Source organism: Cydia amplana, chromosome 4 (genome assembly GCF_948474715.1).
Source record: "Cydia amplana chromosome 4, ilCydAmpl1.1, whole genome shotgun sequence".
In the NCBI taxonomy this organism is placed as follows: domain Eukaryota; kingdom Metazoa; phylum Arthropoda; class Insecta; order Lepidoptera; family Tortricidae; genus Cydia; species Cydia amplana.
Window position 1 is genome coordinate 6,307,818 of NC_086072.1, and position 24,534 is coordinate 6,332,351.

A 24,534-nucleotide genomic window follows, 5' to 3' on the forward strand; every position below is an offset into this window, starting at 1 on the left:
CCTATACCTACTTCACAATTGGGGCTTGTTCATGCATTGTGTATTCAAATGTTACTTACTTTATTACTTGCGTTTAGTGGCAAATGTATGAACTCGCACTAAATACAAATCAATGTGGAAACAGGCCCCAGAATGAAGGCCAGTTACACTTACCCCGCAGCCACACTAAGCCGTATTTACCTTTATCTACGTTTAGTATTCGGATCAACTGTAAAACAAAGAACGTTAGAAATTTTTAATTAAATAGCTCAGCACGCACGCAGTATGAAGACATTCACGAGTTAGTTTACATACACACTATGACAATTTATTATTTTTTAGTTTTGACTGCAACAATGTGTTGTGGTACATACAGTAATTATACTACATACGTACTAATGTAAAATTTAGCTTTTAATTTGATTTTAAACATGTCTGTTTATTTATAATTCTTAGCCTAACTCCGCGAGGTGTATAATTGAAAGTATGGCAGAGTATAATATCTAAGTTTAATTGTACAATTAGGGCGGCAATTGGACTAGCTAGATGACATGTAACTAGATTAATAAAGTTCATATCAAAAATATGTCATACACGCAATATGTTTTGCTATATCACTTCGAAAAAGCCCAAAAGCGTGGAAACGAGTGGACGGACGAGTTTGCCCGACCCAGTTCGTGTTCGCTCGATGCCGCGCCGCCCGCCCGGCCGAGAATAGACGCAGCACGTGCGTCCGCCGCGACACACGCGTCGCGCCGGGCCGCCACAGCCACCGCATCGGCGGCAAAAAACACTCAACAATAACATAAGCAACCGCGTTGTGATCTCTTGTGACTACCGACTATCAATGCAGTGTACCAAGCTTCTAAGTGTCAGCAGCAAAGTTTAGCAAACTTACTATAACCTAGAGGAGTTTACGTGCCGCTATTGTAATCGTACTCGTTATCACAGTGAAAGCTTACCTATAATAGAGATATATTTTCTGTTATAAATAGAGCGTTGTATATTAGCGTAGCGCTAGCGTTGTAGTGGTCGTGATGGTATTAGCCTTTTGAACAAAATACTGTAACAAAGTGCCTTGAGCTGAACAGTTTGAGCTTGTGTATATGTAAAGTGTGAGGTGCGCAAGAGTGACTCACCGACGATGCGCGGGCTAAGCTTGGCTTTTTGCGCGCTGCTGATGATTCTTCGAGAAGCAACGCCAGCGAGGAGATCAGAAAGATCCAACACGTAAGAAAGTGCACCACCAACTAATCTCTCTCAATTGTTTTGCATTTTTAAACTAGGTTGCCTATTTAAAAACGTCGAAGGTCGAGCCTAGAAATCTAACAAGAATAGACTTCCGCCAGATGGTTAATTTTGCGACTGCAATTTGCAGTGCACACCTCCGCAGATTCGTTTTACAAGAACTATCTTAATAGTTGATATTATCACGGATAAAGCAATGTATATCGGCATGTGACGGAAGTATTGTAATTGTACAGGGACCAGCATGGCGTAAATAATACAAAACATTTTCAACGCCAAAAAAAGGAAACGTTAACACGTTCAGTGCCAGCGCTTGCTACGCGCTACGAGCGTAGCTGATAACATGGGAAAAACCGTATATGTAGCGAAAAGCGACTACGGATAGTGCACCCGCCTAGCGGGTTGCTAGCAGTGAATGCGTTAATGTCACTATGGTAGGTACTGCATCCGTAGAGTTGATCCAGCTCACGTCTCCTGAATCTCTGCAGAAATTTTAACAAAATCATTTTTTATAAACAATCCTTCATACATTTTAGTTAACTATAAAGTAATCAGCGTTAACAGTAAATCGGATTAATACACGTTTTGATTACTTGATTAGTTTGTAATATAAAGATAAACAGATACTAAAACATAACATTTAACTATGTACCTACTTAGTTTTCTTTTAGGTCAGAGTTAACTTTCGTCATAAGGATCTTAGTTCCATTTTCATTGCGCAATTTATTTTCTTTTCAGAGTTAAAGCATGGGCTGACCGGCTTGGCGAAGAAATTTGGGAACTAAATGAAGCCTTGACCAAAGCTCAACAAATAAAAACCGTGAGTATCGATCGTTGTGTAAATGTTATACCTTCGTTATCAAAATAAGAACTAAAATCGAAATCTGCTTAATGCCTAAAGTTTTTCGATCTTGGGTTATGGTTCCACAAAAAGTCATTTTCATTTAGAAGTTTGCATATTAGGTTCAGATACCTATAACTCTAAGTACTTTCACATAAATATGCACATAACATTTAATTGAAATTAATAAATGCATATGGAAATAAACAAAACCGGCGTAAATAAGAGAGTCTGACACGAAAATATACCTATAATTAATAATGTGTGTGCCCCGCCCCGCTACGGAGCACAGGTAAATAGTAGTTAATATATCACGCGATTCCCACTGAAACGCATAGTTAGTTATAGTTTGGTCAGCAATACTATTCGCTTAGCACCTTTGCATACGAACTTGAGGGCCTCAACCTATGAACAATCATATTTAGTAATTGATATATGCTAAACGGCTCAGCGAATCCTTATAGCAAAAACTAACTTAACTTATAGTTAGGTAGTTAGTTGTACTGGGCATTTTTCACAATTCGACAACCATTGTGCCTATTTTGCGTGTCATATTTAGGTATTTTTATTACGTTCTGTAGCGCTATTGGTTTCTCATTTCTCCGTTTTCCGGGTCAAAACGGGTCTGCATGACTTGCCAGGGGAGATGCTCGCGTAAAACTATTAGCGTACGAGAACTTTCTGCTAAATTGGTAAAGTGCTTCTCGTACATTCCGTAATGTATTTATAGTTTAATATCATATCTGATAACAATAAACCAAACCTTAAATATCCATTATCTAACGGAATGACGATTTTGGTGGTAATATATTATGAAAACTTTTCTATTTTTTTCATGCGCTGAACCGATTTATTTAGATGAAATTTGGTATGTTCTACATTTTTGATTTAAGTAGTTAAAAACGATACCTAACTGGACTTAGTACCTAAACTTAAGGGGCCCACTGATTAACAGTCCGCCGGAGGGTATCGGCCTGTCAGTTAGAACAAAAAGTTGACAGTTCCGAATAACTAACGGGCTGATACCGTCCGGCGGACTGTTAATCAGTTTAGCCCCTTCAGCTCCTTTAAACAATGATTAACCTCAAACGTCGCCAAAGCTGAAAACAATCCCCCCACCCCTCTTCATCAAAAATCTGGGTGGCTCCACTTCTTATAGGTACATATTAGGATTATTCGGAACACAAAGATTAATTCTGCCAAAGGAAACTTTTGGTTCAGAAAAATACGCTATTTGGCCTTTTTATGTCGTGTGCAAATGCAACTATTAATAGAGTACAATACAAAATGTTGTTACAGGAATACCAGAAGATGAACGCGAGCGTAAGAAGAAAAGATGGTATGTCAATATTAGAATCTTCACTAACATCTGTCAGAATGATGCTAACGAAGAAAATCAACGCAGTTAAGGTAATCATCCATTACTTCTGGAGCAATATTAAAATTATCTATTAATAATATGTGAATATAATGAATTATGAATAAAACTATCATGTATCAAAGATTCCGGTAATATAAGTTTTTGTTTTTGCCTTGGCGAAAGTTTAAAAACGGCTCGGCCGATACTGCGTATTATGTTTCTCTTATGTACCACCCCATCTAACCTTATGTCCCCTCCAACTTTTGAAAAGGCGGTCAAAAAACATAATAATGACCGCCTTTTCAAAAGTTGGAGGGAACATTTAAGGTTAGGTGGGGTGGTACATAAGATAAACTATGGGGCAAGAGAAACACTTGTAGGTAAAATAAGCAGTTAGAGATACTTAAATATATTATAAACTAAATTAAACTATAATACTAAAAATAAAACTGATGCATGTAATCTAAAATTAACTTAAAAACACTCACGTAGAAAGACTTTCTTCATACGGTTTTTCTCGCCCCGAGCAAAATAAACTATTTTTCTCTTACCCCACCTGACTTGCATGAAAGCCGAAATTTGGCATGGATATATAAATCAGTAACGCCAACAAAAGTCGTAAAATAAAAACAAGAAAATAACAGTTTTTAAGAATAGCCAAAAGTCGGGATGTTTTTTTTTTATCCTACCCGTTAGTATGGGGTATCATTGGATACGTTTTGCAAAACGAATATTGGTCTACAAAAACCACTTTTTGATAAACATACCTAATTTTTTGAATTTAAATAAAAACGAAGCGAAGCGCTGAATCGGGAGTCGTGGAGAACCAGGGGAGAGGCCTTTGCCCAGCAGTGGGACACACAAATAGGCTAAGAAAAAAAAACAGTTATACTATTATTCATATCGTATAATGTTAATAGTCAAATTTGATTTCAGTGTATCCACGCGACGGCTATCGAGTTAGCGAAAAAATTTAAGAAGGAATATAACGGGACAGACGAAGATGAGTTTGAGTACTGCTCCGCTAAATATTCAATTTTTATGGAAATAAATGAATTTGGAAATGATACGGTAGAGATCCCGACTGAAGAAGACCCGGAAAAAATACCAAAATTTACTATTGCAATGAAACATTTTTACGAAAATGTAACTGTAGACCGTGATTCTCACTTTTACAACATACGAGTAAATACTGACAAAAGCTGCGTCCACGTTCCTACCAATATATTTTTCCGAGGTAAACTTTATTGCGAATATTTAAAAAAGACTTTGGACTTCTTTAACAAATATATATTTATAGATTTCGCGTTAAAATCAATCTGGTTCTGTTACAGAGGAGGAACCAAGAAAAGCCATACTTTGGACAAAGGATCTCAATGACATATTTACTAAAAATTACAATGCCGACCCGTCTTTGACGTGGCAATATTTTGGGAGTTCCCATGGTGTCCTACGCTTTTTCCCCGCGATGCGCTGGAACCAGAAGGGTACTGACATCTATGACTGCCGCGTGCAGTCGTGGTACATCGAGGCCGCCACCTGTTCCAAAGACATGATCATTCTTTTTGACGTCTCGGGTTCTATGACCGGATTCAAGAACTATGTAGCAAGAACAACTTTGAAGTCGTTGTTGGATACCTTGTCTAACAATGACTATGTTAACGTGTATTATTTCAAGAATGTGACCGGTCAAGTGATGAATTGTTCTCAAGTCAATTCAAATTCATCACAAGAGTTCTCAGTAGTTCAGGCTACAAAGGAAAACATAGGAACAGTATTAGAAATCCTAAACCCGACGGAGGACGGTAAAAAACATAAGATAGAATTGGACGGCTATGCGAATCTTACTGAAGCTTATATAAAAGCTTTTAGCACGTTAACGGCCGTAAGTATAGCATTGCATTTCAATAATTTAGAGACCACCACCAGAAGAAAACGCCACTCTTCCTTTTTCTGCACCACTTCACCGCATTTGGTTGATTTGAGTGTGGTCACATCATCACTCCAGCCGCGTCTGAAGCAGATTGTTTTTCCTCCCTGTTTTTTGTACGAATTGGTCCCAGACTTAAAGTTTCTTTTCCACCAATATGTTCATGCTATCTTCCGTCTGAGACAGTATCTGAGGATAAAGATACTGAGTTTTTACTTTATCAAACTGTCCTTTGTTGGCATAAATAAATGTACCTTTCAATTACAGAGAAGAAAAGAAACCAATTGCAATGTGGCGAGTATTGGAGGATGTAACCAAATGATCATGTTGATCACAGATTACGTTTCAGGAAACTTTTCTGATATTTTTGAACAATACAATAGAGAGGTGGTAAATGGCAAAACGTACACACCTGTTAGAGTATTCACGTATCTCATTGGAAAAGAAGTGTCCAACGTCGATGAAATAAAATCAATGGCTTGTAATAATAGAGGTAAGCTAGGGGAATTACAATACAAGTATTCACGTATCTCATTGGAAAAGAAGTGTCCAACGTCGATGAAATAAAATCAATGCCTTGTAATAATAGAGGTAAGCTAGGGGAATTACAATGCTCCCTTTAAAATCAGGAATTTATTCATCAAGAGGTCTAACAAGAGGTTTTAATGGTATTTGGACGTTTTCTGGTAACTGATATATATATATATATGTATGCTTTTTGCAGGCACTTTCGACCATATTCACTCAGTGGAAGAAGTCCAGCAACAAGTGCTAAAGTACATCAACGTGATCGCTAAACCAATGATATTGAACGGTACAAAACCTCCTCCCACCTGGACTCATGCCAGTATGGACAAGACGGTCAGTTATTATTATATCGCAATAAATTTAAAGTAACATTTTTCAACCGACTTCCTTCACTTTTAAGGGTTTTCAGAGTGATTTTTCATTGAAACACTTTCGTATTTTGGGTATACAATTTTTAAAGTATTATTACAACTAGGGGCATACGAATAAAACTAGCCTAGGTATTGATTTTGGGTTTCTATTCCCTCCTGTTCTCTGGTATATGGTGACTGGAATTTGGTCATTAAACGTATTACCTATTATTAACTTTTAAATGTAGCCTTTTATATGAGATTATAAACTGGTACTGTTACTTATTCAGGAGGTCGATGAATGATACAATCTGGTTTATAACCAATGGCCTTTGAAGTTCTTTGTCGGGTTCATTATCTGAAAGAAGGTGTAAGTATCACTAATTTAGTTGAGTTTAACTCTATTTGTGATTCTGTATGCAGGTACCTAAAGAGGTTTAGATTTATCTTTTCATTGAAAGCATCCGAGATTGAAAACATATTACAAGTTTTGACTATTATCGAACAGAATCACTTATAGTTGTTTTCAACTCAATCTTTTCAGAAATGATCCTCTACCGGTTATGTTTTTCTAACAAATGATATGGCAGTGAACTATTTTGTCCCGCATAAGTGAAATCCCGTACTGACCATTTGCCAAAAAAGGAATACTGTCCCGTCCTATTGTTTCAACCCATTTTTTTCGAACTGTGACGCTAAAAGGTCCCAGATATTAGTTTATTAGTGAATGGATGAAAACATACCTAATTAGTCTTGTCCTTATTAACATTATTTGTATTTTACTTCGTTCCGTCACTTCCGTCCGTTAACTTTATATAAATGTGAAATACAAATTACAAAGGTGAAGTATTTTTTTGGCAGAACTTATCAAAATTGATTAGTTTAGTAGGTAAACGAAATCGACCATTCAATCATTAAGTCAGAAAACAAATATAATTATAATGTTATCTTATAAAAAAGATTTCACTTCCAATAATACCAGCAGAAAAATCAAGTTTATTGGAAGGGTAGTGATAATGAAATTGTCAAATGCCACATTTTAAATATTAAATTAAACTTTTCTTACTGTATGACCAATTTAGTATTTGACCGACCTCTTCCCATAAGATGAAATAACCGCTAAACGTATAGTATAGGTATTGTTAAAAATAATCCAGTTAAAAATTGAATTATATCTTAATAAACATAATCCTAATAAAGATGCATCATTATCATCAGATCAATCATTATCATATATTAAAACTTACAGATTCAGATCCACATCACAAAGTTAGACAATTTATTTATTCCGGCCTTGGGTATTAACATTCCCTTAGCGTGAAGTTGCAGTGAACCCTCCCCCGTTCATTTCAATGGCTTCAGACCTAAAGTTAATTTTACGTTTACAGAGAACAAAGGATTGGGATGTAAGCCCTGATGTCGCAAGTGTAAGTATACATTATTTGAGTTATGTATTTTCTTTATATCGCGATTAATTGGCGTTCAACGGCTCCAATCTTCGACCTTTTGTCGATACCCTGTCGCATGGCCCTCGGCCTACTAACACAGAAGACAGAATGTAAGATTTGATTAATAAATCATTATTTCGTTCTAACCATAAAGTAAGTGTTCTAACTGAACTTTTTTTATATATTTTATCAGACTTCCGTGTAAAAGAAATGTTTATTTTGCAAGGTTTTATTATATAATTGCAGTTATTGCCCATTGGAAACTCAGACAAAAAACTAAGCTATTCCCCCATTAAATTCAGTTGATAAGTGGGCAAAAATTAGACAAAGTTAAATCAAAATGATTGTTATATACAGCCGGACGAAGATAAACTTGTGACTTCTGTGGCGATCCCTGCATTCATTGAAGGCGACGTTAACGCAACACTGCTCGGAGTGGCTGGCACTGACGTTCCCATCGACAGTATAGCTAAACTGGCAAAACCACATCAGGTAACGCTACAGAAATGATAGTAGATACCCACTGACAGAAGAACCTTGCTGCATTACAGGGCTCTGAAACCGTTTTATATTTCAAACCATTTTTCGTTCATTCACCCGGGAACGGAAACGAAGAACTGATGTTTTATTGTATTGAGTTTTATTAAATGTATTGAAATGACATCTGTCACGTATACCAAGATGTTTGAAAAATACTATAATTGTCTTCGTAAAAGTGCAGAAAATATTAAAAAGTGTTTGTTTTCAGCTTGGCGTCAACGGTTACTCGTTTATAGTTAGTAATAACGGATATTTACTACTTCATCCACTTCTTATAACTTCGGTAAGTATCTGACGATTCTGATTCTCAAGTTAAAATTAAGAATATTTTAACTTCCAAAGAGATACGTAATAATATAGTAGGTAGCTATTTTTTGATAGTTAAATAAGTTTTTGTCAGAAAAAAATTTTTTTTGATACAAGCTTTTATCGCCGACTGGACTTTTCCTTCCACAGGCAACTAATACTCATCGTGACTATTCTAAAAACCCCAAACACAATTTGGTTGCGTTGTTTTATCACATAGTTCCTATGACCACCTCCTGTCTCCATCATCAGATCAGCTCGAGGGTACTACAATATTGCATTGTCACCTGACTTACAAATGTATTCAAATTGTCAGCTTCATTGGAAGTCGGGAAGTGCATAGTACATAGGTACATTGCAAGTTAAACCTTGTAATAGAATAGAGCCCGTGAACTAACAAACTTTCAAAGAGTAACAGCTTCTTCCATCAGACTTAACTAATCTCCCATAACAGTTTTTTTGTTTTGGTAAATTTCTCAGTACTTATCAAGTTATCATCTAATTTCAGATCAATGGAGAGCTCCAAGTGAACTACAACAGTGTCGACTTTGTGGAAGTGGAGCAGGTGGACGATGGGAAGGATGCGCGCGAACTGGGCGACAAAATCCAGTGGCTGCGGCAGAACCTTACCGAGGCCAAGCGTGGAAACATGACCGAAGTTGAAGTGTTGTTCCATTACGATGACATGAGGTTCGAACTATGTTTTTACCATCGTTACGTCTGACAAGGTTTATTTCAACACACTCTGTGCTAAGTATGTATATAGTACATAGGGAGTTGGGAACTGCCAAAGCGCGTGTAAGGCGAGTGCTTGCTATACGTACATATTAAATAAGGTTATACTTGTGACTTTAGGTCAATTTTGCCGAAGCCTTTTTTCTGAATGATTGTATCATCATCAATCCACTATTCAAATTTAATCCTTTTTTTTTCATTTTAATAAAAAGTAATTAATAAAGAACTCAGACTCTATACATAATTTAAAACTAGATTAGTTTTACAAGGGGACAAAATTATTGTTTAACCGCTCGTGATATACCCAAATATAGGTAAGTGAAAGATTTCAAAATTGTATCGCTTGAGTGTTGCGAGGTTTTCAAGGCACGAGAGTTTAAAAAAATTTGCTACCGTGTCAAACACAAAACTTTTCACTCTGTTATTGTATTATTTACTGTTTTACTAACTACATTGTATTCCTATTACCATTTAGTAATTATACGTTGAATAATATTTCAGGAGGATAGCGCGCGTCAAACACGACTATTTCTTCAACGAACTGGAGGGGACACCTTTCTCAATGGGCATCTCCCTTCCAGAGGGTTACGGAGATACGGAGCTCATCCTCAAAGACAACCCTCTCGAAGCCACACAAGGACAAGACCTCATAGGAATCAATGTCACCCAATTCTTCAATTACAGCTACAGAATACATCCTGATTGGTAAAAAACATTTGAAAAACTATATCTGTCTCTTCATCTAAAACCCCCTCCTTTAGAAGACGGTTAAAAATGTAGTCTATAATATCATCTGAGCCGCAAATGCTGCTACGGAATAAAATAATATTCTGTTATACCTTTTTTACATACTGTCCAAACATATTCGAGAAAAAGTAAGGCAGATGTCAGCGATTAGTTGGTTACTACTACGCCACGAGTACACATATTTTAATTGTTCCAGGGTTTACTGCAAATATCATTATTTGGAGGGGCATGAATCTGAAAACCCTGAAATAGAGATATGGAAGTTCTTAGTAAAGATTTCAAAGAACGATCTTAACATTTCAAAAACCCAGTATAAGAATGAATCACAAGCTTTCTCAGTTGACTGTAAGTAAATCAATGCTAATTGTCTTTCAATGTGGTCTATCACTATCATGGTTGTTTATCATATCATCGTGATCGCTATTTTTATTCACTAATTACATTTCGGAAAATATCGACGACCGAAAACTTATGTTAAATCATGTTTTTTCATGCCCGTTTGCAAGACATATTCGTAGAAACCAGTAACATTTTTAAAATAAATTAATTTTTAACATGTAGAAACGTCTGCGAACGATGCTATTAAGCTTACAATATTTTTTTCCACATTTATGTTTATTTTTAAATTACAACTCATGCTTGATCTTTCCAGCGCACTGTGGAGACAAGAGAGAAACACTCGATAAAGATGATTATTATTGTAATGAAGATTTAGTAAAGCAGTTAGTGTTTGACGCGAAGCTATCGGCTCCATACTTTAAAGACTGGAAAGACCATAGCAAACGCGAAGCTTGGCTAGCAGAGAAATACAATGTCAGCGTGCGATTCATTATGATGTCCAGTGGTCTCATAAGATGGCATTATTTGAACGATGACGACAAGAATGAAGTCGTAAATGAGCAAGGCGAGAGGAGCAAAAAACATGATGGGAAGTAAGTAAATATATCCTAATAATTGTGTACTTGTAAAATCTTTTATATCTGACAATAAGACGATAAATATTAGTTTTTTTATTTGTCTTATCAAATAACTAAGACTACGTCAACAAAGTTGACTTTTAAGGGCTTTAAATATTACATTTTTAGAGTCATACTTACAGACCGTGACACTGACAATCGATATGCTTAATTTGTACCTATGCCATGTTCTTTTTCATATTGGTGAGCAATAAATAATATTTGTATTGTATTGTATCGTTAGGCACAATTTAAATCACACTTTTTGGTTTCAGTATCTTTGGAGATGATTACCGCACCGGAATAGAAACGACGCCATACAAAGCGGCGGTACTTCAGCGCAACCAGACTAAACTCTACAACCGGGAGTCCCTCGTTGTGGCAACTCGTTTACCAATACTAGACCAGTCCATAAAGAACCGGCCTTCTGTCAAGAACGATGACGGCGACATTACGATCACCGCCAGTTACGCTATTTTCTATAAAGACAAAGGAATTGACACTCCTGCTTCTGTTGTGGGCTTCCAGTTCTCTTATAAACATTTTTGGGACAGCTTTCTAGAGACTACCAAATCGGCGGGTGGTAAGGTCAGTTACTTCTACAAATATATAAATAAGGAAAATCCTTTCTAACCCCATCGCATCACATTATAGTAGTTTATGTGACTGCTACATAATGAATGGCATTAAAACTCGAGTGTGGGTTTATGAAACGAATGTAGTGAGTTTTATAATAGAATCACAAAAGTGTTTTAATGCCTAATTATGTACAGTTATATACACTACTTTATCTACACACATATTATAAACTTTCTATCTTCCTACTAACCTCATCTTCTTCATATCCAGCTGACGTTGGTGTAATAGGATGAGTTGCTGTTGACTTCGTAAAGATTCAAATAACGCCATTTATTTCTTTTTTCATTTCCAGAGTTTATCATGCGACGGGATCGACCATGATTGCTACGTCATAGATAGTTCGGGTTACGTGGTGCTATCCAAGAATTCGGATGAGGTTGGCCAGTTCTTTGGCGAAATCCACCCATTGGTGCTGCAGTCGTTCATCGATAAACAAATCTTCGAGCACGTTGAAGTATTCAATTATCAAGCGTTGTGTCCCAACTCAATACTTCCTAAACCTAGCAGCTCATGGAGTCTTATAACAGTAGGACAATTACCATCAGCAAATATTTATATTTATATACTTTTAAATTTGACATTCTATGTCGACTTGGATTCGATAAGTTGTATAAAATGTATTATTTTTATTAAACTATTCATATAATACAGTAGGGGAATAAATCTATGATACCACAAAATTATTTCCGGTAATAATTCGAATATTTGTGAAAAAACTTTGTATTATAAAAACAATTATTATATCTATAATCACTGTATATGTCCCAACAGAGGGCTGCCCATGCATGCCCACTGCTGTATGTGTAAAATTAATTACCTATATGTTCCCAAGTGGTTATTAATTGAACTGTATAGATGTAAATGTGGCTAATATCAACTCTATTGTTCCAGCCATTCACTTTACTAAAATGGATATTAACCGAATTTTTAATATTGTTGGGTGACATTTATAACTGGAATCAATATGCCTACGGAATGCCCGAGGACTGTAAGTATCTAAAACAAAAAAGAAATTATCCTAAAACCAGGTTGTCTTCTAGTGCCTAGCCTAATTGTATTCTTTTTTTAGTTGCGCAAAGCACGACACCTCTTCCGGAAACAGTGAATAATGAGACAATTCAAGCTGTAGACGAAGACGAAAAAACATTTTCTTGCGATCATCGCATCAGACTGTACATAATGAACCAAACGCATTTTTTGAAGACAGCTGAAGATCACCCAGTTACATACGAGGAGAACCGAGGGGAGTGTAACCCTCCTTATTGGGCTTCCTACGTTCGGTATACTAATTTGATGATAGTGGTGGTGGAGATGGGACTTTTCGAGTTTAATGTGAATTGCGAAAAGCCGCCGATGACGAAACCTGTGCCCACGATCAACTCTACATACAGTCGGGAGCCGTGCCATAAGTTGGAATTGGGCAAGCTTCCACGGCGCCGGTTAGAAGGCTGCTTTACTTATCACGAGAAGGTAAAGTGTGGAAGTGTAAAATATTTTAATGCTTTAAGGTTTCCGTACTTCAAAAGAAACCCTTATCGGATCACTTGTGTGTCTGTCACAGTAAATTTGCTCCGAAACTAACTGGACTGGGTTGAAATTTGGTACGCAAAATGTAAGTCTGACAAGTAACATAAATAAATATTTTTGAAACTTGTCGGCAATTGGAGAGTTAATCAGAAAATTAAAAATAAAGTTGTACAAACTATGTCGTCTGACATATTAATTTCAATTTTGAAGTTATCAAAGAACATTTTTTATCAAGCAGACACGTTTGCAAGCCATACTACAATCCAAAATTTGAAAGGTACGGGTGTTCCAAGTACATTTAATCTTTAAAAATTTTCCTTTATTTAAAAACAATGCATATATTTCATTTAAATTTCTATAAAACAAAAAAAATTACAGAAACCATTATAGTTTACTTCAGTTTGACTTTGACTACAGGTTTTTCTACTTACATCCAAAACAGGCCTCGTATTCACAACCAACAAATAACGTAGCTCAAGATCATCTGATTTCTTCCTACTGCCACATTTGCCTGTAATAACAGCCCTTTAATTGGCCATTTGTGGACATTACGCCTTTGCAATAAGGTTCACAAATTATGAATAACAGTGTGTGGGTCATGTACTGATGGTATATAGACTTAAACGCCTAATTCGTATTTTCTTTTGTTACAGGAAGCAAACGCATCAACTTGCAGTTTGGCCGCCTTGGATTTGGCCGCGCCGAGATTCGTAGCTCTCGCAACGTTGCTGACTGCCCTCGTGCCCATGATGCTGTGCTAAATAGTTAACTTGTTTGAGATTTTCACCTTTGTTACTAGCGCAAATAAATGTTGTTGCATTATAATTCCGTATTCATTACCTTAATCTTACTATTCGTAAAAAAGTAGTAACAACCCAAAATGTACTTTAGTGTACCTATTATTATTGACTAATACTTCTCAAGTAAAGTACATGTGAGAATAAAGGAGTAAAGATTGGTTTTGGGCCACATTAGTTACTTACTGATGTAACAAATTGTTTGAACACACGAGTCCAAAAACGTTTAATATTATGCCAAGACGCGCACTGTATCGCTTTTCAAGGTTCTAAACTGGAAAATATACCCTTATGTAGGCGAATTACCTTCCCTTGAAGTTTGTTTAGATACATATGTACCTACATACCTACTCTACCAATTAGTAGGTAGTTTAAACGTCGATTCTAAACTATATTGTAGCGACTATATCCCGACTAAAATATTAAGAGCCAACAGGAGTGGTCATTTCTCCATACAAACGTACTCGACTGTTTCCTCCGTGGGTTTTGAAGCTAGAGCAATAATTTTTTCAACACAGATTAATATTGTCATTATCTGTGTCGGACCGTTTTGCTTTATTTGATATTTTTGTTTAGCTATGTGTGCGCTAGAGCCCTTCAAAAATGGCCAAAATGGCCTAATTGACTATGCCGCAATGAGAGGCATGGTATTCAAAACTGATATAAATTAGCCAAAAAATCAAAACAGTCCGACACAGATAATTTCATAATCATTTAGATTTCCAAATTTGGTTACGATTGGTTAAGTTTTGGAGGAGGAAACAGTCGAGTACGAAACCTAGATTTTTGAGATTTTTACGCAGGATTTTTCGCCTTGTCCTTATCGCACTAGTTTTTGGAGCCGCTTCCGTTAGCGAGACGGGTATATTTACCTAAAATATTTAAATCTCAGCTCCTGTTTCGTCTTAAGAACATCAGTAGTGCTAAAATGATCTCAGTGTTGGCAGACGTCACATGCAAAATAAACTCGATCGGCCCCATTTGTTAAACTGAAGCCCATTTGTTGGCCATACGACTTGTGCGGACGATGTGCAGACACCGAAATATTGGTGGCATTACTGGACTGCTATTGTGAAAATGTAATAATATCAGACCAATATTCTCGAATTTCTGATACGAGGGAAAGCAGAAAAATGCACGCAACATTTCGCTAGCCTTTCTGATTACTAGTTATAAGCCGTGCCATTGAGTGTAGGCAGTATAGGGATGATTCAACTGTCATGTAGTGATTTAATATGTCAAAGAAATAAATGCCACCATGAAAGTTTGCGAAACAGAATTTATAGTAATCGAACTACAAAAAACATACAATAAATATAAATCATAAAAATAAAAAATAATAATACATTATATTATATCTTATAATTTAGACATGTAACTTTAAAGCTAAAAAAATTGAAATGCAAAAATTACCAATCAATTGATAATCCTCCGTGTTATGCCCGTTAATATTGAAGTTATTGAACGCGGTTTAAAATTTTACGATTTTGTTGAATGGTTTATCTTAAGAAGAATAGCAGTAGCTAATTGAACTTAGAAAGACTAGAGGCCCGATTCGGATTTTGTAATAGACATCTATTAGATATCTTTTAGACATCGCCAAGATACGATAACGATATGTTTAAAATCTAACCTGTCATATTTGACATTTCCGCGATTCTGGAGATACTCTTGAACGATTTCCACAAGATATTACTTAGAGATCTAATTCACATCTAATAGATATCTAACACGATCTATCGTAAAAGTGACATTGGTTGCCGGAATTGGGCTGCAAAAGAGAACTAGTTGAAATCTAAACTATAACATATCTAGAATGGATCTAGTACGTGTCGTCTCTTGTGAATATCTTGAAGTTCGAATAAGGCAGTAGGTTTATTTCCGCCTCTTCACAGGGATGGGATGTTACCACCGCTTAGCGAGTTATTTTATCAACCAATCCAATGTTACTGTGACTTCAAGATTCTAGAATGAGTATACCTGCTATTAATCGGACACCACATTCGATAGCGGTTAGCTAGTCATAATGCACTTGCTAGAGAACAACTGGCCAGTGCACCGACTGTCTCGGAATAGACGCAGCACGTGCGTCGGCCGCGATACACGCGCGCTCGCGCCGCGTCGTCTTAACACCCCAAAAACTTAAACCTGACATACCTACGTTACGGCCTTGTGATCTTGCGTGATTATAAAAAGCAAAGAGTAAATAATTGTAAGTTGATAAAAAAAACCAATTGCAGATAATTATGAGAAGCAGTTTAATTATAACAATCAATTTCACAATGCAATTCCAATACTAATATTAGGGCTCGAAAGATATAAAAAAAATAATACCTACCAATTATTTAAGTAAATCATACTCAGAATAATTTTATTCTCTGAAATATTCGCGAATTAAATTATTTTTCTATAAAACTGTGAATAATTACATTTTATTTATTTAATACCGCTTACCAAAACATATAATTAAAAAAATGTTTTTGTTAAAAGCAATTTGAAAAATGAAAAATAGTTCAAATAGAATAATTGTTATTAGATAAGCCAGCTCACTACCTACTTATATTAAACATTCAAATAATACTTAATGTAGTGTTGTTGGTGAGTAGTGAACGTTACAACTTTAAACTTTAATGAAAACCTAAGTACCTATCATTCTAATACGCTGGTGTGAATAATGATTTGTGATGTGAGTAAATGTATAATAATCTGCGAGGTTTTATATATTTGATATGTATTTCTCGTAGTCGACTGCGTATGGAGTACACCAGGTGCAATGATAACAAAACATAGTAGCTTAAATAGGAATTTCAGCATCTACAATATTTGCATGTAACCATCGAAGTGTATTAAATTCAGGAGTAAAGTTATCTACGATGCGCGAGGCAGGCCTAGCACTTTGTGCCCTTTTAATATTATTACCAGAGCCACCTGTCTGCAGTCAAGAGCCACAAAATGCCAACATGTAAGTACCATTAATTAGTTTCTACCCACTATTTATTGTCATTTACAGCTGAGTAGGTTACCTATTTTAAACCCAGTCGTCGAAGGTAGAATAGAACTCAGCTCTTTATTAAGAATAGATCTTCAGCACACGAATACAGTGTCTATAAATTAAAACCGTGTAGGACTGATCTAACAAGTGTTTTGCATTACAAAATTCATTAAAATTGATAACAAACATTTTTATTTTAGAGTAAGAGAATGGGGCAGAACGTTGGGCATGGAGTTGTGGAAACTTAATCAGGCCTTGACCAAAGCTGACAAAATAAGACTTGTAAGTATTATCAATTATAGAATGTTGTAATTAGTTAATCGACATTGACGACTAACGCCAATCAAATACCTAGTAAAAATGTATCGGAATGGCAGATGCGACAAAGAATTTGACATTTAAGTTTGGATTGTTTATGGCGTTTTCTATCAACGATTGGCACTTGGCCTGACCCTCTGATGAAGTCAAGCGAGCTTACGTACTTATATAATGTTACAGAATTACAAAACCATGAATGCAAGTGTCAAACAGAAAGATGGAGGACAAATATTACGGTCTTCACTGACATCAGTCGGAACAATGCTAACAAAGAAAATAAATGCTGTGAAAGTAAGCGGATAGAAAGCCTCCTTTTCTCTTCTAATTCATTTATAATGGCTCAACAATCGAATAATAGCATTTTTTATTAATTAATTGTTTGCAGTGCATCCACGCAACAGCCATTGAGTTAGCACAAGAGTTCAATGGCACGGTCGACGAGGATTTTCAGTACTGCTCCGCCAAGTATTCGGAATTTATGGTTGTTGATGACTATACCAATGAGACTACTTTACTTACAAGCGTTACAGAAAAACCCGCCTTTGTTATCAAGGAAAAGCGTCATTATGAGACGATTTATTTAGAAAATGATTCTCATTTTTATGATATTGCCGTCAACATAAATAGAAGCTGCGTGCATATCCCCACCAACATATATTTCAAAGGTTATTTGCTAATCAATCTTGTTTGAGGAAAGGTTTGCAATTTACGTGAAATTGCTGCTTTAATTAATTTTATTTCGTAGACGAGGAGGCAAAAAATGCAATTCATTGGACAAGAGGCCTCAATGACGTCTTCATAAAAAATTACCAGGCTGACCCGTCTCTATCATGGCAATATTTTGGGACTGCGTATGGTATTCTACGTTTTTTCCCAGCTATGCCTTGGAACATGAGGAAAACTGACATCTATGACTGCCGGGTGCAGTCTTGGTACATCGAAGCCGCCACCTGTTCCAAGGACGTCGTTGTCCTTTTTGATATATCCGGATCCATGACCGGCTTCAAGAACTATGTGGCAAGGACAACTTTAAAATCTCTGTTGGATACGTTATCTAACAATGATTACGTTAACGTTTACACTGTTAGTGACAATACTGACCAAGTAATGAATTGTTCTGAAGGGCTAGTTCAAGCGACAAAAGAAAATATAGGAACTCTAATGGATATCCTTACGCCAACAGACGAAGGAAAAAACCACAAGATACCACTGAATGGTATTGCCAATTTTACTAAAGCTTATATAAAAGCTTTCGCTACGTTGAAAGAAGTAAGCCAAACCCGTACATATTAAATTTAGGTGTGCCAAGTCTATAAGGTAACATACCTTAAAGACATCAATTTCCGTTTCAGCGAAGAAATGAAACCGACTGCAATGTTGCGAGTACTGGAGGTTGTAACCAATTGGTAATGGTGATCACAGATTACGCTTTCGAAAACCTTTCTGCGGTATTTGACGAACATAACAGAGAGGTAATAGATGGAGTGATGTATACACCTGTCAGAGTATTTACATACCTTATTGGAAGAGAAATGGCAGGTCTTGCCGAGTTACAGCAGATGGCTTGTTACAATAGAGGTAAGCAATACTCCTAAAATTTATAAATTGTTATCAAGATTTAAGTATTTAATGTGTCATATTATCATATTATACTTTGATACATCCAGTTACAATTAACTTCCGCTTACTTGAACCCTGAACATAGTCTTCCTATTAGGACTTGCACGTCATCCCTTCCCTAAATACCAAACTGGCAAAATTCCAGATTCACGATATACCCAGCTGCCAATATTTGGTTACTAAATAATCTGATATGATAGGCGCTTAATATATCGCAAATCTGGCATTTTGCATTTCTCCAGGTTACTTCGTCCACATCCACTCTGTGGAAGAAGTGCAGCAGCAAGTTCTCAAGTACATCAATGTGATAGCTTTGCCTATGATTCTGAATGGGTCAGAGCCTCCTCCTACATGGACACACGCTAGCATGGACCATACGGTAAGGTTTTTTTCATTTATATAATAATATTTTATACTGTAATATTTTATTTTGCGAAAAGGAGATGGCGGGACGACTTGGACGCATTCTACCCCAAATGGTGGGAAAATGCCGATGACAGGGTCGAGTGGAGAAAACGAGGGAAGGCCTTTGCCCAGCAGTGGGACACCAAAATAGGCTAGAGAAAAAAAAATTGTTTAATATTACATCGTGATTACTTTTTCAGAGAACATATGAATGGGGAGTTAGCCCAGACGTTACCAAGGTAAGATGTTTTCGTTAAATAAACTATACATATTGTAAAACGACTTTCATAATATTTTTTAGGTTTAGTACATATGTATTTTTTTAGATGTAAATGGTGACAGACCGTAATATTATTTAATTAGCCATATGTAAAATTAATGTACCTACGTAAAAAAACTAACGTAAAGGTCACGTAAGTATTTATGTCAAAATTGTTTTTTATCTAAATTTGCAATATCTCAATAAATCTATTGATAAATAAATGAAATATACATATAAATAACATTAAATTAGTGATTGCAGCCTGATGAGGACAAGTTGGTGACTTCAGTAGCAATCCCTGCATTCGACAGATACAGCGAGAATGCCACGTTGCTGGGCGTGGCTGGCACCGATGTTCCCATCGACAGCATCTCAAAGTTAGCGCAACCTAACCAGGTAATTAACAATCACGTTTTATATACATTAAATGTCACATTTTAAACCGCTGTGTACGCTATACTTCTTCAACCTATACCGCGCATTACGAAATGAATGCAAAACGTACGCCTTAAAGCAGTAAGTCAAAAGCCGTTGGTAAAACACATTTCAATAGCATATGCACCTCTCCCCCGCGTCTTACACTTCGCGTTGGATTTTTATTTTATTTTATTGAAATCGAAAATCTGCCACTGGACAATATGTGCCATATTGTTTGATGTTCTGTTTCAGCTAGGTGTTAACGGGTACTCATTCATTGTTAGTAACAACGGATATCTTTTACTACACCCCTTATTAAAAACTTCCGTAAGTATCCTGAGAATGTAATACACAAATGAATTTAAAAATGTTCAAACAAATATTTTAAATGTTAAAAGGAATTAACTTCAAATTTTAAAGATCAATGGGGCTCTTCAAGTGAACTACAACAGCGTTGACTTTGTTGAGGTGGAACAAGTAGATGATGGAAAGGATTCGCGCGAGCTGGGTGATGAGATCAAATGGCTGCGTCAAAACCTAACCGAGGCGGTTAGCGGCAGGATGACTAATATTGAAGTCCTCTTCCATTACGATGACATGAGGTACCGTTAAACAAACATCCATGTGAATGTGACACAATATAATTTTTATTCTTAAACACAGGGTTAGTATGTAATTTCGAATTGGTAATCCAGGAGGATTTCACGAGTCAAACACGACTACTTCTTCAGCGAACTGGTGGGTACGCCATTCTCGATGGGCATCTCTCTTCCAGTGGGATACGGTGATACGGAAATGGTACTTAATAGCAATCCTCTAGAACCCACGCAAGAGGATCCCACTGAGTTCAATGTGACAGACTTCTTTAGATACAGCTATAGAGTACATCCTGATTGGTAAACGACTTGTTATTTATTATCTTTTCCCCATTGAGATCCAAAGTTTGAACCTCTAATTTGTCACTGGGCCCATTTCATTGCATGTCAGTTATTTTTACTTTGAATGAGTTATTCTACGTTTTTAGATTCATTTATTATTGTTAATAAAAGAAAGATAGAGTCCGAATTCCTTCCTTATATAAACCCTACTAATGTTTTTGTTTTAGGGTTTATTGCAAATACCATTATTTGGAGGGGCACGAATCAGATAGTCCTGAAATAGAAGTATGGAAATTCTTGGTCAATATATCAAAGGCCGAAATCAACGTTACGAGGAAACAGTATCAGGAAGAAACCTCCAATGAATTTTCGGTAGAAAGTAGGTAAATTTATGAATTACGCACTTGCACGGATCAGTAGTTCCTATACACATGAGTAGGGTCACTAAAATATGTTCTTAACTAACATGAAAAACGTAGAACGCAAAGAATGGCTTGCTAAGCTGGAGCAAAAAAGTTCTTGAGTGTCGATATTTTTTTTTAAACACAGTGAAAAAGCCACCATGTTCAATCGTAGGATATACTGTGTTGTACGAGTAGGAAGATATAAGGGCTAACAAAGGGCTACATATACACATTGAACAGCAATGGGGGGGTGTGTTAGTCTTGATTACAATTATATGCAAATAAATGAAAAAGCATTCTCTTATTTTAGAATTTTGCCCATTATTTATCAAGCTATCTAAATGCGATTAAAAACTGCAAGGACAAGGACATTGAGTAACTTGAAAATAATATTTATACTTTTCAAGCTCACTGTGGAGACGCTCAGACGCCTATCGATAAAGACGACTACTACTGCAATGAGGATCTAGTTAAACAGTTAGTTTTCGACGCAAAGCTTTCATACCCTTACTTCCACAACTGGACCGATTATACCGGACACGACGTTGAACTAACTAAGAAATACGGAGTTAGCGTGAGATTCATTATGACTTCAAGTGGGTTTACCAGGTGGCATTATCTATATGACGATGACAAGAATGAATGGGTAGACGACGACGGGTATCCACACAAGAATTACTCTGGGAAGTAAGTAGTTTTTTAGGAATTTGTAAGAACCTTTTATTATTGTGAGAATATGTAGGTATTTTATTTCCCAATCAATAGGATGATTATGAATGTTACCACCTATACTGTAATGCTCTTGTTTTAGGGTGCTTGGTGATAATTACGCAACATCAATAGAAATTACACCATATAAAGCTGCGGTTCTTCAGAGCATGCTTAATACAGAGTCCCTTGTAGTTGCCTCACCGTTACCAGTCCTCGACCCGGCTATAAAATACCGGCCTCCAGTTATCAATGAACTGGGTGACGTCACCCTTACCGCAACTTACGCTATCTTCTACGCAGAAAATTCAAGTGACACGCCAGCTTCCGTAGTGGGCTTTCAATTTTCACATTCGCAATTACGAGACAGGTTTATGGATATCTCAACAGATGAAAATGTGAGTTTTCCAAATCGAATATATAACATATAAATAACTTTGTTAGAAAAGCACGAGTGTGAGCGAATATTTTTATGAATTTTTAAAGTACCTATAGTACATATACAAACTGCGCTTATTAATTTTAGGGATTGTCGTGCAATAGCAGCGATTACGAATGTTACATTATAGACAGTTCAGGGTACGTGGTGATGTCTATGGATCAGGAAGAAGTGGGTCAATTCTTCGGTGTCATCCATCCTTTAGTATTGCAGTCGCTCATATACAAGGAGATATTTGAACACGTCGAAGTGTTTAACTACCAGACCCTGTGCCCAGATTCAATGTTGGGGGATCCCAACTGCTCGTGGACACTTAGCACGGTAGGCCAACTTTAAACACAATTAAAATAAAGACTTTATTAAATTTAAACTATATATTTGGTGCTTAATTTTATTAATTATCATTTTTCAGCCATTTACTTTAATAAAATGGTTACTAGCGGAATTCTTAATATTATTGGGAAATCTGTACCATTGGAATCAATACGCTTACGCAAACGTGATTTTTGATTACGGTAACATCTCATTTGCCTACCTATTTTGCGATTTTACGAGCATTAGTGAGTACATTTTATACAATATTATCTGATGGTACATATATTATTTTCCAGAGGATTATGTAGAAGCTACAACAACAGCGCCAGAAACAGAAAAAGAAGTACCAAAGGAACCAATAGCATCTATGGAGGACGAGAAAACGTTTTCTTGCGACCACCGGATTAGCCTTTACATATTGAACCAGACACACTTTTTGAAGACGGTCCAGGACAATCCAGTTACCTACGAGGATGAAGTAGGGGAATGCAATCCACGATATTGGGCGTCCTACGTGGACCATACAAATTTGCTTTTGATGGTGATTGAGAAGGTAGACCATGAGAATTTCAGTGAAAGTTGCGAGAAACCGCCGACGACGAGACCGGAACCGACGCCGAACTCAACGGATAGCCGTGAGCCGTGCCACAAACTAGGGCTGGGCATGCTGCCGCGGCGAAGGCTAGAGGGATGTTTTACATATCATGAACTGGTAATGTGTTGTTTAAACAGTTTTTTTTTCTACAATCTACATCTACTATGTTATATTATACCCATGTATTAAAAAATGACCCGCAGATATCCCATTTAAGACATTTGCACTTTAGCGGAATGTTAATTTAAAAAAAAAGTTTCTTCACTTTCACCTATTCGGAAAAGGGCTTTTTCATCCGTGCCAAGAGTAAAAGTGACACTTTTCTGTTGTACAAACACCGACACTCTTAACTGTCCATCGGTGGACCTTATGCCTTTTGTCATTAAGGTTTACGAACTGTCAGTTAACAGTATGTGCGATGGTAGGACATTAAATTGTACCACTTTGCTCCCTTGTGACACAATCTTCTATTTCAGGAGGCAAATGCATCAATATGCGGATTAGCGACTACATCAGTGGCCACTCCTCAGTTCGTTGCATTTTCAACGTTACTGAGTGCCCTTGGATCCCGATTGCTATGTTTGTGATAATTTACTTGTTTGTTGCTCGTTACAAATAGTACTGTTGTTTGTTTTTGTTATATCCAATAAATTTGATTACCGCATATTTTCGTCGTTACTATGACATGACTTAAAACGACTCAACAATATTGATTAAAGCTAGCTCATAATTCTTAGGGTTCCGTACCAAAAAGGAAAAAAAAACCTTACGCGGTTATCACACTAAATGCGAATTCGCACGTGTGGCTCCAGTGTATGAGCGAGAATAGCGAGAGGTTACGTAGGTATAGCGCACAACGGAGCGGCGCAGCGTCTCTAATTTTTGACCTTTATTAAAATTAGATTTGATATTTGGAATAGTTATAAACAAGGCTAACCCAGACACATTGAAAGTGTTTTATTTACTATGGATTGCCTTAGGTAGAAATTTCATTTATTTCAAGATATGCCAAATCTCCTTGTGTATACGGGTGCTTGTCCGGTTATGCGTGTTTAGAGTTGCATGAAATAATTGCAAGTGTCCGGAACCCTCGGTGCGAGAGATAAATGAACTCTCACTTCACCGATTTATTTTATTTTATTAGGCAATAGCATTCAGAGAACATTATGGCTTCATTTCCAATATTGATTTAACATTCCAAAATAGTGTTTAGTTATATGGTAGTTAGGTAGGTACATATAACAACTAGT

The 24,534-nt window shown here is 36.5% G+C and overlaps 2 protein-coding genes across 2 annotated transcripts; both read left to right on the top strand.

Annotated features, from left to right (window-relative positions):
- The first annotated feature begins 598 nt into the window (after nucleotides 1-598).
- Nucleotides 599-13,957, top strand: LOC134663136 (voltage-dependent calcium channel subunit alpha-2/delta-3-like). The gene is made up of 19 exons (XM_063519477.1): nucleotides 599-1,209; nucleotides 1,966-2,047; nucleotides 3,368-3,478; nucleotides 4,365-4,665; nucleotides 4,763-5,313; nucleotides 5,626-5,851; nucleotides 6,083-6,219; nucleotides 7,625-7,663; nucleotides 8,042-8,176; nucleotides 8,433-8,507; nucleotides 9,039-9,220; nucleotides 9,767-9,970; nucleotides 10,209-10,357; nucleotides 10,665-10,944; nucleotides 11,244-11,556; nucleotides 11,900-12,133; nucleotides 12,499-12,595; nucleotides 12,677-13,077; nucleotides 13,788-13,957. Exons 1-19 carry the CDS (start codon nucleotides 1,124-1,126, stop codon nucleotides 13,893-13,895), a joined length of 3,711 nt encoding a protein of 1,236 aa, XP_063375547.1. The 5' UTR covers nucleotides 599-1,123; the 3' UTR covers nucleotides 13,896-13,957.
- A 2,834-nt stretch (nucleotides 13,958-16,791) lies between these two features.
- On the top strand, nucleotides 16,792-23,939 carry LOC134663137 (voltage-dependent calcium channel subunit alpha-2/delta-4-like). Its single transcript, XM_063519478.1, has 19 exons — nucleotides 16,792-16,893; nucleotides 17,124-17,205; nucleotides 17,422-17,532; nucleotides 17,627-17,906; nucleotides 17,987-18,510; nucleotides 18,594-18,819; nucleotides 19,104-19,240; nucleotides 19,467-19,505; nucleotides 19,790-19,924; nucleotides 20,198-20,272; nucleotides 20,366-20,547; nucleotides 20,641-20,841; nucleotides 21,051-21,202; nucleotides 21,635-21,914; nucleotides 22,039-22,333; nucleotides 22,462-22,695; nucleotides 22,787-22,889; nucleotides 22,986-23,401; nucleotides 23,761-23,939. The coding sequence occupies exons 1-19, from the start codon at nucleotides 16,805-16,807 to the stop codon at nucleotides 23,869-23,871; spliced, it is 3,672 nt and encodes a 1,223-aa protein (XP_063375548.1). The 5' UTR covers nucleotides 16,792-16,804; the 3' UTR covers nucleotides 23,872-23,939.
- Nucleotides 23,940-24,534: the final 595 nt, after the last annotated feature.